The sequence below is a fragment of the Solanum pennellii genome, chromosome 3 (genome assembly GCF_001406875.1).
Source record: "Solanum pennellii chromosome 3, SPENNV200".
NCBI classification, from domain to species: domain Eukaryota; kingdom Viridiplantae; phylum Streptophyta; class Magnoliopsida; order Solanales; family Solanaceae; genus Solanum; species Solanum pennellii.
In genome coordinates, this window is record NC_028639.1 from 64,206,838 (window position 1) to 64,222,107 (window position 15,270).

At 35.8% G+C, this 15,270-nt stretch overlaps 1 protein-coding gene across 1 annotated transcript; it reads left to right on the forward strand.

Annotated features, from left to right (window-relative positions):
* The first annotated feature begins 1,100 nt into the window (after positions 1-1,100).
* On the forward strand, positions 1,101-13,628 carry LOC107014736 (V-type proton ATPase subunit C). The gene is made up of 11 exons (XM_015214786.2): positions 1,101-1,330; positions 1,418-1,486; positions 1,736-1,863; positions 1,934-2,033; positions 4,777-4,844; positions 5,930-6,071; positions 6,309-6,425; positions 6,578-6,703; positions 12,352-12,435; positions 12,540-12,619; positions 13,262-13,628. The coding sequence occupies exons 1-11, from the start codon at positions 1,211-1,213 to the stop codon at positions 13,356-13,358; spliced, it is 1,131 nt and encodes a 376-aa protein (XP_015070272.1). The 5' UTR covers positions 1,101-1,210; the 3' UTR covers positions 13,359-13,628.
* Positions 13,629-15,270: the final 1,642 nt, after the last annotated feature.

Genomic DNA, 15,270 nt, shown 5'->3' on the forward strand with positions numbered 1-15,270 from the left:
GTATCATCATCAGCAGATGTGATGCAATGGGTGAGGATCCCTTTTTCCTTAATTGAAAATTTTAGTTTAAAGATGCGAATATGAAAACAATCTTTGATAAAAAGGTTCTCCAAAATGGACCTTATGACATTAAAATTGGAAGTCTTTAATGGAGAGATTCTCCAAAATGAACCTTACAACACAATATTTAGGGAAAATGGTCTAATATACCCCTCAACTTTGTCATATGGAGTTGATATGTCATTTATTATGAAAATGACCTATATATATTCGTACCGCTATACAAATGACTCACATATATCCTTACTGTTACAAAATGAGCTCACACATACCCTATATTTAATGAAAGTGAAAAATTAGTTTTATATTTCTATATTTAATCTTTAATTTTTTTTAAAAAATCATTTAGGGGTATATATGATCCTTCTAGCAGAGTACAAGGTATATTTTAATTTTTTTCACACATAAATTATTAGCTTTTACTTCTTTGATTATCATTATTTGAGTTTTTATTCTTATTTTATTGTTTCTTTTATTCCTTAATAATGTAAGAAAAAATTTTAAAACATTTTTTTGTCTATATATAATTTAAAACTATTTTTCGGCTATATTGCAATTTAGTTTTTGTATTTGAAAAAAAAATTGTGTCATCTATGATAAATTTTACAAGAATATTAGTGAACATGAATAAATTTAACCATCAAAATAACAAATCTAAATTAGTCACTGAAACAAAAAAATTAAAAAATATATGTTAGAGGAGAAATAAGTAAACCCGTATAAGATTATATTTTGTTTAAAAATTTTATCAAAAAATTAAAATAAAATTATCTTTTTCACTTCCGTTAGAAAAAAGAATATACGTGAGCTATCTCTCTATATCAATAAGATATATATGAGTCTCTTTTATAATTAAAAAAATATATTAGTTCTAAATAATAAAATTAAGATATATCAAATCCGTTTCCCTTAAAACTCATCAAACTTCAATAATAGGAAAAAAAAAAACTTAGGTCCCTCTTCAATTGACACCACAAATTTAAACAACAGGGGGTGTTAGTGTAATTCCGAAACTATGCGAAGGTGCTTCTATTAACGCATATGGACACAACTACATAAGGTCCGGGGGACTAAAAAGTTCAACGACTCGTATTTTTATCCTCCTTTGCATCTAATCAATCAAACCAACAAGAAGAACAAGTGTGGAATAATGGCTTCCAGGTATTGGGTGGTTTCTCTTCCCGTTCAGCAAAATTCGTCTACTACTTCTCTCTGGAGTCGCCTTCAAGAATCCATATCCAGGCATTCATTCGACACTCCTCTTTACAGAGTAAGCTCTGCCCTTCCTCTAACATATTTTACTGAGATCTGACTGATTTTTTGGATCACCTTCATTTTTTTCTCGTTGAATTTGCAGTTTAACATCCCTAATCTCCGTGTCGGTACATTGGATTCGCTTTTAGCTCTTAGCGATGATCTCATCAAGGTGAGTTTTGGTTTGTTTTTCTCTCTCTCTATACATTTTGATGTGGTCTGTGTTTTAGTTCGAAGCATTTGTATTGTGTGATCTACAATGGATTGTTATCATTTTCTCGGTTTTAGTGGATACTAGCTGCAATTTTGCAATTGGGGAAGGGAATAGGTAGAGTTTGATTATCCATATTCAGGAATCGAGAAATTTAGTTAATTAAGGTGGTATTGATGCGAATCTGATGTGGAAGTTTGAATTTTGCAGTCAAATAGCTTCATTGAAGGGGTCTGCTCCAAGACAAGACGTCAGATCGAGGAATTGGAGAGAGTTTCCGGCGTTCTCAGTAGCTCTCTCACTGTAGATGGAGTTCCTGTTGACTCATACCTCACTAGGTAATCACGTAATTTGACTGCTTTCATCATGTGAACATTTTTCTGACTGGAAATTTGATATTGGTCATAGGTTTGCATGGGATGAGGCAAAGTATCCCACAATGTCACCTCTTAAGGAGATTGTGGATGGAATTCACAGCCAAGTTGCCAAGATTGAGGATGACCTTAAGGTATATAATCTGTTGTGTTATATGAAACAATAACGGATATTGGAATGTCAGAGATCTTATTTGTATAATATTCGATTTTTGTTGGGTGGTGAAGGGATTTCCAATACAAATCTCACAGAAAATATTCACGATACAAGTAAATAGTTATGATTATGCCAGTATGTATAAGGTGGTGAAGTAAACAAAGAAATAGATCTATCATGTAAAGTAAAGTCTCACAACATGACTTAAGCACGTACTTACACTCTAATATTACCAGATTAAAAGAAAAAGCACATACTGATGCTATAGTAAACAGAGAATGGAGATTTTGGAGGAATGAAGAGGACCTTAACTGAGTGAGAAAGCAAAGATGAAATATCAACCCTTACTTTCACCTTTGACCGTTAAGACTTGTGTTTGCTCTTTGGAGAATTGAATAGGTCCATATCAGCACAAATATATTAAACCACTCATTTTAATTTCAAGACGCCAGACACTCTTTGTGTTCTTTTCCATATTCGTTACGAACCCTCAAGGCCCGTAACTGGTTAGATCTCAGGAGGCTTTTTTTTAATCATCAATTAAGTGGATATCAATTCTTTATCTGCAAAAGGTGGAGGAACATAATGGACATGTTGAACACTATTGACATATAAAAAAAAAAAGAGAAAAGGTGGGGGGGGGGTTAGGATGTTGTGCCACTAGCACTAATGTGAGTCCTAAGAAAGAAGAGCAATTGGAGAGCTTTTGAATAGACAGAGGATGTTTTTTTACATTTGAGGAGTTACTTCTTATTCCTAGTTTCCTTTGGGTGCACCCTCTCCCATGAGATCATAATATGTACAAAATATTGGGTACTTTTGGAGAAATCATATCTTTATATAGGTTCTATTTTTTTTTTTTGACCACAAGGGAAACCCGCAGCCGCTACCCTTTTGGGTGCGCACAGGGTAAAACCCCGCTCCTATGCAATAGCTCGCAAACCACATAGGAGAGGTAACCCGCACCAGGCAAGCCTGGTGCGACGAGCTCGACCCAGAAGGCACCCTTGCTCTCGCTGGCAAGGGGTTTCGAACTTGAGACCTCCAACATGGAAGTCCCAAGCTCAAACCACTGGGCCACCCCGAAGGGTTTAGATTCTATTTTTTGGTACACCACTTGCATATGGGAGGATTTCCACTATTAGTAAAATTATATCGTCTCTTCTGATCACTATTCCAGCAGTTCTTCCAGCTTCTCTTCAAACCGAAATATCTCTTAAAGCTTATTTCTTTTATCCTTCTTCGTGGTAATAGAGTTTGGATATCTGCTGTTGTGAAAAATATCTTCTTGTTTTCTTATTTGTGGTCAGAGTGGGGTATTGAGTCCTGCACTGAACGTTGAATCTGTAGACACTATTTTGGAAAGTCTTCTCCATTTTTCTTTCTTTATGGCATTAGAGTCTAGGTATTAAGTTTCATCATCTAAATATTGCATTTATTGTCATTGCTCCGACAACATTTTTTTGGCTATTCTATTATTTTTTTAAGAAAACCTTTTTCGCTACTCTTCAGCTACTTATTCAAGTTACTATGAGAATGTCCCCGATGTTTACATCACCGTAGCTTTTTCTTTTTGGTAATTCAGATTTGCTTATTTCCGGGTGCTGCAACAAGCCCTTATGTGGCTTAGCTTGGAAAATGACCTTAGGCTCTCTTTGAATCGTCACTTTACCATAAAATCCCTTCCTTGAACATTGATCTTAGTCAACCCTGTTGAGCCTTAACTTGTTCCTTAGAAACCATGCTACACACCTTGACCCACTGGTTGCGGGTAAGCGAAGTATCCAAAGGGCACGTAGCCGAAGGCGAGTCCAAAAGGATCTCTACTTTATGAAATAATATTATTACCTGAGACATTCTTCCTACTTCTGCAGCCCTGGTGACTATCATGAGGAAAGAATTGTAGCGCACTGCTTTGCATTTTATTGAAGAGTCCATGTCGGATGAAAAAGGGGTGGGTGGTCTCCTTATATGGGCTTGCACAATCCTCCCTCATTAGCTAGCTTTTGAGGTTGAGTTAGGCCCAAGATCCATTTTTTTAACAGTTCGCAATGATTGTCTGTTATCTCAACAGCATTATTTCAAGATGCTATCAGATTAGTTTTTGATAATATTATAAATTTTACTGATGAAGCGAGAAAAACACGAATATACAGTATACCAGCAGCCATTCAGAATAGTGCTCTATCAATAATAACTTTCTTCAGTATGTTCTACTTGGCATTTTATTTTTGATTAATTCAAGTTACTTCACTACCTTGAGTTTGAGATATAGTGCCTTGAAAGTTGAGAGAACTAATGTTGTTGTATGTTAGGAATTATCAAAGTTAGTAATATATTTTATCCTAGATGGTTGTGTTATAATTAGGAATTCTAGTAATGAGGAAAGTTTCTTTAATATAAAATATCCTTATTTCATACATCATTTTTTCAATTAAGAACAACAATGGTGTGGTTGAGTCTTTTGTTGTAGTTTTCTATGAGATACTTCATTGGATTAAATGTTTAGTATCTTGGTTTACTACTAAGGGTTTTCTAATCATAGTATTGGCTATATTGCTCGAACAATGTCATTTCCTAATGATATGACAACAGGTGATACTACTTTCTATTCTGATAGTTTGAAATTATTAAAGGGTTTCTGTAAATTGTCATGTAAAATGTGCCAATAATTAGATAGTTTGATCGCTCTTACTATTTCTGTTGGTTATCTATGACAGGTTCGTGTTTCTGAGTATAACAATGTGCGTAGTCAACTTAATGCCATCAACCGAAAGCAAACCGGAAGGTATGTAAGAGATGGGATTCCATTGTATAAACATGGACTTCCACTTAATGGTGATTTGTCAGTTTTGACTATTCAGCTATGTCATTATTGATTTACCAACAAAAGCTTTACCCTACTGCCTAATGTTTGTCAATTACACTTGCTACATAGATGGACATAATTGTAGAATTTAATAAGGGAGAGAGGAAGCTAACTTAAGACAGGCTATGTCCAAATAGCCTTCTATTCGACATGGAATGCTTTTTTATAAAGATCAAACATGGAAAATACATCCATGTTGGTCGACAGATATTAAAGGTGTCCCTCATGACCCCAGAGCTTTGGTCTAGTGGTAAGAATTCAACTTGTGATGAGTGGGTTAAGAGCACATCATGTGTTTAAACTCTGCCGCGGACAAAATTCTGGTGTTCAAGTGGAAAACAGTAGAGTGGTGGACTCATTACCCACAGAGTTTCAGACTGTGTGCCACTGACCCTTGGGGATTTCTCGGTTATCAAAAGAAAAGTGGCCCTCATGTTGTATGGTCGGTTAGAGTTGTGTGCACAAAATAAGAAGAAGAAGAAGTAGCTACTGTCAAAATGTACCTTAATCAATTATATTCCTATCATCTAATTCAATTTTGAATTTACATGTCGTGGTGATAGATGATTTGCTTTAAAGCATTATGTGGTGATAGATAGTTTTGCATTAGATATATCACTAACAAATGAAATTTTAGGGATTATAGGATCTCCATATGGATAAGAGAAATTAAAGATAGAACTTCCTACAGAGTGCTAGATTTATGTTGCTCATAGAAACTTTAAAATCTTTTGGAGAAGATCATAAAAATTCTGAAGTTTGGTGCTCTGGTCTTGGAACTTATCCTTATTAAAGGATCAGGGAGACTGCTCTTCAATGTTTGATTCTTTGTTATTTGTTGTTTTAATTGGTTAATCATTGGAATTTCCTCTGAGATTCTGAGGTGGTGGTGGCAGCTTAAATAATCTTTGAAATTGCTGATCTCGGTTGCTATAATTGTTCTTGAATTAGTATCTACTTGGTGATTAGCATTCTAGCTGATGTGCTTGGTGTTTTTGTTACAGCTTAGCTGTCCGTGATCTGTCTAATTTGGTAAAGCCAGCAGATGTTGTTACCTCAGAACACCTAACAACTCTCCTTGCTGTTGTTTCTAAATACTCACAGAAAGACTGGTTATCCAGTTATGAGACCCTGACCACCTATGTGGTAAGAAGTTTGTTAGATACAGTTTATAGCTTTACATATCTTCTATTTACTTGGATTGTGTCTCTCCTATGCATAGTGATTCTGATTTTGGCAATGGATATTGGATTAGTTTATTCTCCTTAGAGGACAAACTGTATTTCTTACTTAATTCTTTGAATCTGGAAATGTTTTTAGCGTTCTGAACTTTTTATAGTGCTATCCCACAAGTTCTCCTTTTTCACTTAACTAATTGTTTAGGTTCCCAGATCTTCTAAGATGCTCTATGAGGACAATGAATATGCTCTTTATACTGTAACATTATTCAACCGTGATGCCGACAATTTCAAGATTAAAGCACGTGAAAGAGGCTTCCAGGTAGTTATCCTTACCTTTTCCAAGTCTCTCTTCTCCAGGACACCCACCAGGTGGAAAAATAGATATTTTAATATGTAAAACTGTGTGGTGGGAAGAACTATTGGTAGAGGAAGGCCTCATCTAAAGAGAGTCTTATGCTACATTTGATTCAGATTCGCGATTTCGAACATAATCCAGAGACTCAAGAAAGCCGGAAACAAGAGCTGGAGAAACTGATGCAAGATCAAGAGACATTCAGAAGCTCTCTGTTACAGTGGTGCTATACCAGTTATGGGGAGGTACCCTCTTAAGAACCTATTGGACATTTAGGCATTTCTGAATACATTTTTTGCTAACAGTTAATTTTTCGAGATTCATATTCTTCTCTCTGTGGTACTGGCTTTAAATTTGAGATGCTTTTCAGTCTCTAAGGAAATGAAAAAATGAATTGATATTTCACGAGGCAAAAAATATTTATAAACTACTTTATTTAAGGACTTGAAGTTTCTTTCTTAGTTTGGGCTTACTTGGATGAAGTCTACACTCTATTGGTCAACCAAGATCGCTTTACAATCAGATGCTAACTTGAATTTTGATTAATTCAAAGGGATGGAATGAGTTCACTCTTCTAGAAGTTGTGATCTGATAGAGTTTGGTGGAAGTGAAATGATTATGAGATTCAAGAGAATATATTCCGGAATTCGTTGCATGAACTTTCGGAATGAGCTATTGAAGAAGATATAATAGACAACTCCAGTAACAATGCATGTGGTGGTTCTGGAGCCTTATTTTTGCTCTGGGACCAAGTCTCATCTTACATGAGTAAAATATGAAACAGAGGGAGCACGTTCTGGGTTTAGGAAAAGGTTTTTGCAATCTTTTCTTTCACTACTTTTGAGAAAGATCTTTGTTTTCATTATCTAGAAATGAACCATGGAAAGAATAAATGGATAACGATCATAACCTATCAACTTATCCCAGAAAGAGGAGCAAAGAAACCTTAACCTATCAAGGACAAAAATAACTCAAAATTGCGTTCTGTTGTAAGAACTTTAAAAAACAATGATTGTAGAGACCTAAAATATTTACCAACCAAGAATAAGGATACAGGAATAAATAGAAAAAATAGGGAGAGATATTGAAGCGTAGAAGGAGCAGGCTGTGGTGGAATGATTTACCAAATTGGGAGTTATTTCATAATCTTTTCATTCCTTTTCTAATTAAATGTTGGTGGATTTTTTCATAGCCTTCATCTGCCAATAGTGAAGCTATGAAGCTTTCCAGTACTTGACAATGAAATGCATCACGGTTTGGAGAGAGGACAGACTCTTAATTAGGGGGAAACAGGGTCAACAGAACATGTGATTATCCTTATCTTAGAAAGCAGGAGGTAGTCTGCATCAGTTGGTGTTTATATGTGCTAGGAGGCGGAAGAGGATTTAGAGCATCTTTTTCTTCTTCATTGTTGTCTTTTCATGAGGTGATGGTGGGATACGTTTGAATGGTTTGGTACTTCTTGGGGCTATATCAAAAATGGTGAAAGAATTGGTGTTCAGTTGGAAGAGTGGAAGAAAGAGGAGAAGGTGTAGAGCATGGAACTTAGTTCCATTAGCATTTGTGTGGGTGGTGTTAGAGAGAGAAATAGGAGACTTATGAAGGGGTAGAGTTAAGTTTTTCTCATAATCATTGGCGAGACAGGCCGCATATATGAGTCATAGCCACCTGTTGACAACAAAAGCTCTTTGATTCACTATTAGGATAGTAGAAGCTCTATTCACCGTGTAACAATATGATGTTCGGGCATAATTCAACCCCAAAAACTAGCTCATGAGGGGGAGGATTGCCGAAGTCCCCCAAAGCAAGCTAACTCATGAGAAGAGGATTGTCGGAGTCCATATAAGCTGACCACCAGTCTATTTCCCAATAATGTATGATTAACCCATTCAAACACCCCCTTCACGCCCATGCCCAATTGGAGCGTGGACCGAGAGCCCAAATAGGGATAGACCTGGCTCTAATACCGTGTGAGAAACAAAGGAAAAATAATATTATTGAATTGTATATCTACATAATTACACTTAGACCCTATTTATAGCCATTATAATAGAATTCTTTCCGAAGTAGGATTCTATATACTAATCATTTTTTAAAAGGATTCTATATACTAATCATTTTTTAAAAGGATTCTGTATACTAATCATTTTCCAAGTAGGATTTCTATATACTATTCTTGTTCCTATTCGTATTCTAACATACCACTATTTTGTCCTTCGATTTTCGCTACTAGATGTTGTTTCTTATACTTCGGTTATCGCCTTATTTTGCTTATTTGGGATTGGTTACAACTTTTAAGCTGAGGGTCATGACCTCTATACCCCGCAAAGATAAAGGTCTCACGGGGTATGTTGTTGTTTTATTGTTCCTTGTTTGTTGTTGTTGTTAAATATTTCCCATATTATTTGCAATGCCTTCTCTATTTTTGTAATTTCTTTTTCAAATTGCTTTGTTATGCGTTATTTGAGCCGAGGGTCATTTGATAATAGCCTTTTTAACTCCATTAGGGTGTGGGTAAGATTTGCGTACGCTCTACCCTCCCCAGACTTCACATATGGTATGTTATCATTGTTTTTGTTGTGTCCTTGCCTTGCTAAAAAAATTAAGGACATTTTTGTAGTTTATTCTCCTAGAAATTGAGAAAAAGGAAAAACAACAAAACAATCATCTGCCATCTTACCCTTCCAACATATTCCCCTATTCCCACTTCCCATGGAGACACATGATGGCTCCCTAATCAACTGCTCCCACTCGACGTACTGCCCTGAGCCCTTTGCACCTACACCATCCTTTTTCTCTTTCCCTTCCCATCTCATTCCACAACCTACTCTCCGATTTTTTCCCAACAAAAGTTTGAAACTTTGGGAGATCACTTTTATGGCCCATCGTAAATATTCTTCTAGTTATGTGCCCTTCCTGGAGGAGATCAGTAATAAATTGGAACCATATTTATAGGCTATGGCTCATTGGAAATATTCTTTTAGTTATGTTACCCTTTTTTTGGAGGAGATTGGTGATAAAGCAGGAGAACGGTAAATAAAACACACGAAATCCTTGTAGGATGGTTTTCTTCTATTCATATTGTAATTGATTATAAGAGATCATTTCCTCTTAGATTTTTTTTTGTGCCACTATGCGAATTCTAGCACACCTAATTCCTCCAGCATTATTAATTTATCCTAGAGAGTGAGAGGGAAAGGGGATTGTTGCATGTTACATATGAAATAATTGCCAAACAACCAAGTTGACTGTTGTGATTCATTGGGTATGTTGTTGTTGGATATAAAAAGTTTGAAAGACAGGGATGTCTGTATGAAGCTCTGATGCATTTCATCTTAAGAACCTACCATAAGTTTGTTCTGTCAATTTTATTTTTTTTTGCCAGAATTATGATCACATATGTGGTATAAAGAGAGGGATGAGGTTGGAAACCCTCTCATGGGGAAGAGGGCGAGACAAGGCAGTTAAGGCCTGAGGGTGTCCAATTGTTTGGTCAAAACAGGAATTACCAACTGTTCAAGTTGGCTAAAAGTGATATATAGCTAATTTGCTTTTGATTTAGTTTCTGTTACAATATCCGAAATCTTGGTTATTCAGTTTATTAGCAAAGTAAAATCCAATGCAAGTGATAAAAATCATAGTTATATTTTTGTATATTACGGAAAAACGGATCACTGGGTATGCAGTTGGTTAATCTATACAAATAAATAAAGCCACAATCTCATAGAGGGAACGTAGTTTTGGTTTGACGTCCAGCTAATTTTTCTCCTTAACTGTTTTTCCACATGTATTGTATCTTTTTATTTTTAAATAAATCTATTTCTTTCATGTACAGTTTCTTAAACTCCAATCTGTTCTTCCTGACTCTCTTGGTGAATCCATTGGCAAAAACCAGGATCAGCCCTCTCTTTTAATCTTTATAATTCCCTTCTATTAATTCTAGAGCATCTATGATAAATAGATATACAAGGCAGAGGTGATCTGGAGAAGGCAATTTCCAACTTTGTGATTGCAAATGATTTCTCTTCTTGCAATTACGTCACATTTACAATGTCTCTTCAGTTTCAAAATTCTAGTATGTTGTTTTGCTACCAAATGTTTACCTTTTCATTACTTAGCAATAGGTATATTCCCCAGTGCACCCATTGGCTATTCCAACTTTACTGATGTGGCGCACCAGGGTTGAGGTAGAGCATGTCAATGAGTTATAACTAGAGTTTGAATGAGTTAAGTTTATAATCGAGGGTTCAGTTAGCACCGATATCAGGAGAAGAAATTAACTCTTAGGCCTCAACATTGAGTTGAGCTGATTTATGCTTGGCTCAGCTTGCTCATATTTCAGCTCAGGCTGGCTAAGGCTCTTTTTGATAAAGATGAGCTGAGCCAGGCTTGGTTTGTTTGGTATGGTCTAAGGTATCGCGAAAATCACTTGTTTCCAACGACGAAGGTCTTCAACAGGGTATTCAGCTCATGAGGATGCATTTAATGAGCTGAGATACTAAGGAACGATAATAATACTTTACATTTCATTTGACATAGTAAAATTGTTGAGTGGACAAGATTATTTATGTGTCGGAGAACTCTAATAATCTTGTTTACTACATCTTGACATCTCTCTAATTTGGTTATGGAGGACTAATAATAGGAAGTCACATGTCCAATATTTAGTCAATATCTGATAATTTTTACTAAAAATGGAAAGATTAAAACTTCTGGAAACTGGACCTAATGTTTAATTGGAAAGTGAACTGGCCATTTGAACACACCTAAAGGGAGTGCTAGTGAGAGCGATGAGGGGGTTTGTAGCCATGAAATTCGTTTGACGGCTCAACAAGTCATGTTTCCAATCAAATCAGTAGTGACAGCCTGAATCTTCATTGATCTAGAACCCCCCAAGTCGTGCTTTCCCTGAAAACGTCACGGTTTGCTGGTTATCTGTCGCTAGTTTCGTAGGAAAAACAAACTTACTGACCAAAAGGTACACATTGTTCTTAAATATATTGTTGCTGTTAGATGATTATAGTGATAAACCATTTAGAGATGGGTAGTTTGAAGGAGGCTTCAGGGGAGAATGGTGGGGGAGATTGGAGAAGGTTCCAAATTTCTGTAACATAGATTCTGGTAAGGATATTAGATTCAGATATTAAACCTAACAGGTACGTTCAATTTAGACTAGTGTATGTCGAAGAGTCCATAAGAAAATTATAAGTATCTATTAATCTATGTAGTGAAGTTTGGAGTTTGTTTCCAGAAAGTACAAACAGTATCAGCATGTTCAGGGAATATGAGGGTAATTGGCTAAGCCAGAGGGCAAATTTAACTCGTGGTAGGTCAGTCCTTAGCAGCATTTTGACTTGCACTTACCCTTGGTGACTTATGATGACTTTGTCTAACTTCAGCAAAAGGAGAGTATCGTCGTGTGGTTTGCGCCTTCTCATTTGGTTCTCTTTAGATATTAAGTGCTTGCCTCGAGTGGAGGCTTTTGTTAGCACACACTTCTTTCATATGAATCTATTATCATTTCAAAGACAAGCACTTGGTATGTTTCCATTCCAAGGATGTGGAATCATAATCTGTAAGTGTATTGAGGTACCTCCGATTCATGGAGCAGTTTTGGATTCAACTGGCAAAGAGCAGGAAGACCTTGAATTGAAATTTACTGCTTAAACAATACATCAAAGTAGTAATTAATGATCTAAGTACCCTATTGTGAATTCTGTTTTTGCAACTGCTGTAAATCGTAATTACTTTTTTGATTTCACAATCCAATCCGATCTGGGTTCGCTATCCTTTTCTTTTTTTAGTGCTGATTGATTTATTTTCTTTTCGAACTGAACCGTTCGTAATTGGTGGTTGAAATCCTTGTCTAAAAAGTCCTGCCATCATCATACAGGTCTTTAGCTCCTGGATGCACTTCTGTGCTGTGCGTATCTTTGCTGAGAGCATTTTGAGATACGGGTTGCCTCCATCATTTTTGGTAATTCATTTGAACCCTCCAATATTATGTTTTTCAACAACTCTTTTTGTTGTATTTAGATTATTATTGCTAATCATAACTTAAGGTCTGACATAAATTTTCAGTCTGTTGTTTTGGCACCCTCAATCAAAAGTGAGAAGAAAGTGCGTTCCATTCTCGAGTCACTCTGCGACAGTTCAAACAGGTATGTGATAAAGAATCCGATCGTAACCATATTTGACATAGACACCCTCCTAGATCTAGATGCACTAAAACACTATATGTGCAAGAGTTTTATGTGCTTGGGAATGAGTGATTTTAAGTCCCTAATTTCCATGGTTCTCTCCCTGTAGTAAATAATGCCTATTCTCCTTAAAAGAACAGGGTTTTATAAGCATGTTATATTTTTCCCTGAACTACAGCCCAAAGGAACCTGTTATGAAGCTTTTAACGTGTTAAAATTCTATTGCATGATCGTCGATGGAGTTTATAAAGCACATGATATTTTTCTACATGTTTCTAGACCCCCACTTGTGGAATTACACTGGGTTTGTTGTTATTTGTTGTTGTTGTTGTTTCCACCAAATAAGAACACACCTAACATGGATGCATTTAGGCTGACCATTACTGGTCCCGGATACATGCATCTTTACTTTAGGCTGAAAGTTGTGATAACGGTGGACTGAGTAAATTGTAAGAAAAGAACATGCATTTCTTCAGTTGCAATTGGCCACATCTATGTGGTCCTTGGACCTTGCATGTTTTCCTGCTCAATCTTTGACTGACGTTTAATAAATGTTTCTATTAGCATGTTCCCTATTTATATTGTTTTTTAATCGAATTGCAGCAATTTCTGGAAAGCTGATGATGAAGGAGGAATGGCTGGTTTTGGAGGTGACACAGAGGCTCATCCTTACGTCTCCTTCACCATAAATCTTGTTTGAGTTCGAGGAATGACTTTGTCTGTCCATTGCATTGGTTTGATTCTAGTTGCTATCATCAATAAGGGCAGGTTGCGCACTTGTACAATAGAGAGGATTGTCCAATTATTATTTTTTTAATATTATATGTTTATTGTAAAACATATTTATTTTTATTACCTTATCCTGCCTCCTTTATAGGGGTTGATTGTATTCCAACTCTTGCTGAAAAATTTAAAGATATTTTGCTACGTATTGGAGACCTTTTTCCCAATTGAGAAACTAATTGTGATTTGTTCTTGATTTAAGCATCATTTGTTTCTTTAAATGTGATGCGTTTTCTCTCTTAAGCTAAGCTAGCTTGATCTTTGTTAATCAAAGCAAGACCTAAAGTCTAGAGAACGATGCGCACACACTTGCCAAAACGACTACAATGATTACTCAATCGTAAATTTGTCTAGTTTTACGTTGGATACTTTACATATCAATGTGAGCATTGAGCAAACTTGCTCAGAGTTAATTGCCATGATAACTGATTACAATATATTATTTTTCTGATCATTGTGAAACTTTAAGTTGTACCCAATGAAAGTGAGCAGATTTGTTAAACAATGAGGCAGGAAATGGGTAAGTTCTGCAAGAACTGAAACCAAAAGAGCACACAGTTGCAGCGATACTTAAATGCATTTGTAAAGTTAACTGTCAAAATAGAACCCTTCTCTTCCACCCTACGTATGGAACCTTTCTGTTTGGTTAACGGATTAAATTATTTCACGACTAAGACTTGGGATAAAATTTATACTATGTTTGGTTGATGGTATAAATTATTTTTGAAATATCTCACCTTATCCGATGTACTAAACGACCAGCAATGGTGTAGTAGGGTATATGGTCCTGGCTAGCTAGTTGGGATAAGGATGTGTATCATATAAGGCTGTAGTTGAAATAGATGTTAGAGGGCCTTCTCAGGTATGTCTAAAGTCTAAACTTCAAAAAACTTGGGTTTGGTTCATAGCTCCTCAATGTATCTGTTTGAGTGTAGCCCTGTAATCCAACAAAATAATGACCCACATTCACCATTTAATTAACAATGGCCCTCTTATACATATTATTACAAATTTACATGTTGGTTCTGTCAAGTTAGTTAGCTAGTCGGCAAATGATGAGCAATTTGTATAATTTTTTGGTTGGATATCTCACGTTCTAAATTAAAGTTTACAGTTCCCTTTTGTGTCAATAATGCACAACAAAAACCCTAAATACTCGCAATGTGTCATTAAGAGTTTGTTCACATAGGCATCAGACAGTTTATGCAAAGAAACAAAAACAAACAGCTAGATGCTTTCCAACTAGTTGCCAAATTGGATAATTTTGTGTCGCCTTCATCTACGCTTAAATACAAATTTGTGATTTGATGTCAATTTACTCGAGGATTCAACCTTTACCGCCGTATTGAACCCATTGATGTTACATAGTTAAACTAGACATTCAGAGACACTGAACGATAATTACCTGAAAAATCACGATGGTCAACTGGAGAAAGAGGGAGTTGGTCCCATTTATGTTTTTCTTTTTTTTACTCTTTACTATATAGTATATGAAAGTCAGTTCAAAGAAGGTGTAATAAATATATGAAAGAGGCAAGTCTCTGCTGAATAGTTTACCTTAGCATAAATGCCCATAATAAATAATAATTGAGTATATATGTGTGGTCCTATTAGCCACGGTTCAGGTTCTTCACATTCTTAGAACCAGGCCACTCACATTAGCCCATCTCACATTTGGGAATAGAGTAGTTGGTAAAATAATAACTCGAAAACCCTTTTCATCAATACCTATAAGTATCAAAAAAAGTGTTTACCTGTTGAAATTGATTTCATAAATAAGCAATACGTATTTAGATAAATGTGTTAGAACTGATAATAAGCAACTACTC

Bases quoted from the DNA above. Each gene is read 5' to 3' on its own strand.
- LOC107014736 (XM_015214786.2), top strand. From the start codon at position 1,211: ATGGCTTCCAGGTATTGGGTGGTTTCTCTTCCCGTTCAGCAAAATTCG. The intron at 12,436-12,539 runs GTAATTCATTTG...ATAAATTTTCAG, and splicing joins GGTTGCCTCCATCATTTTTG to TCTGTTGTTTTGGCACCCTC. The intron at 12,620-13,261 runs GTATGTGATAAA...ATCGAATTGCAG, and splicing joins CTCTGCGACAGTTCAAACAG to CAATTTCTGGAAAGCTGATG.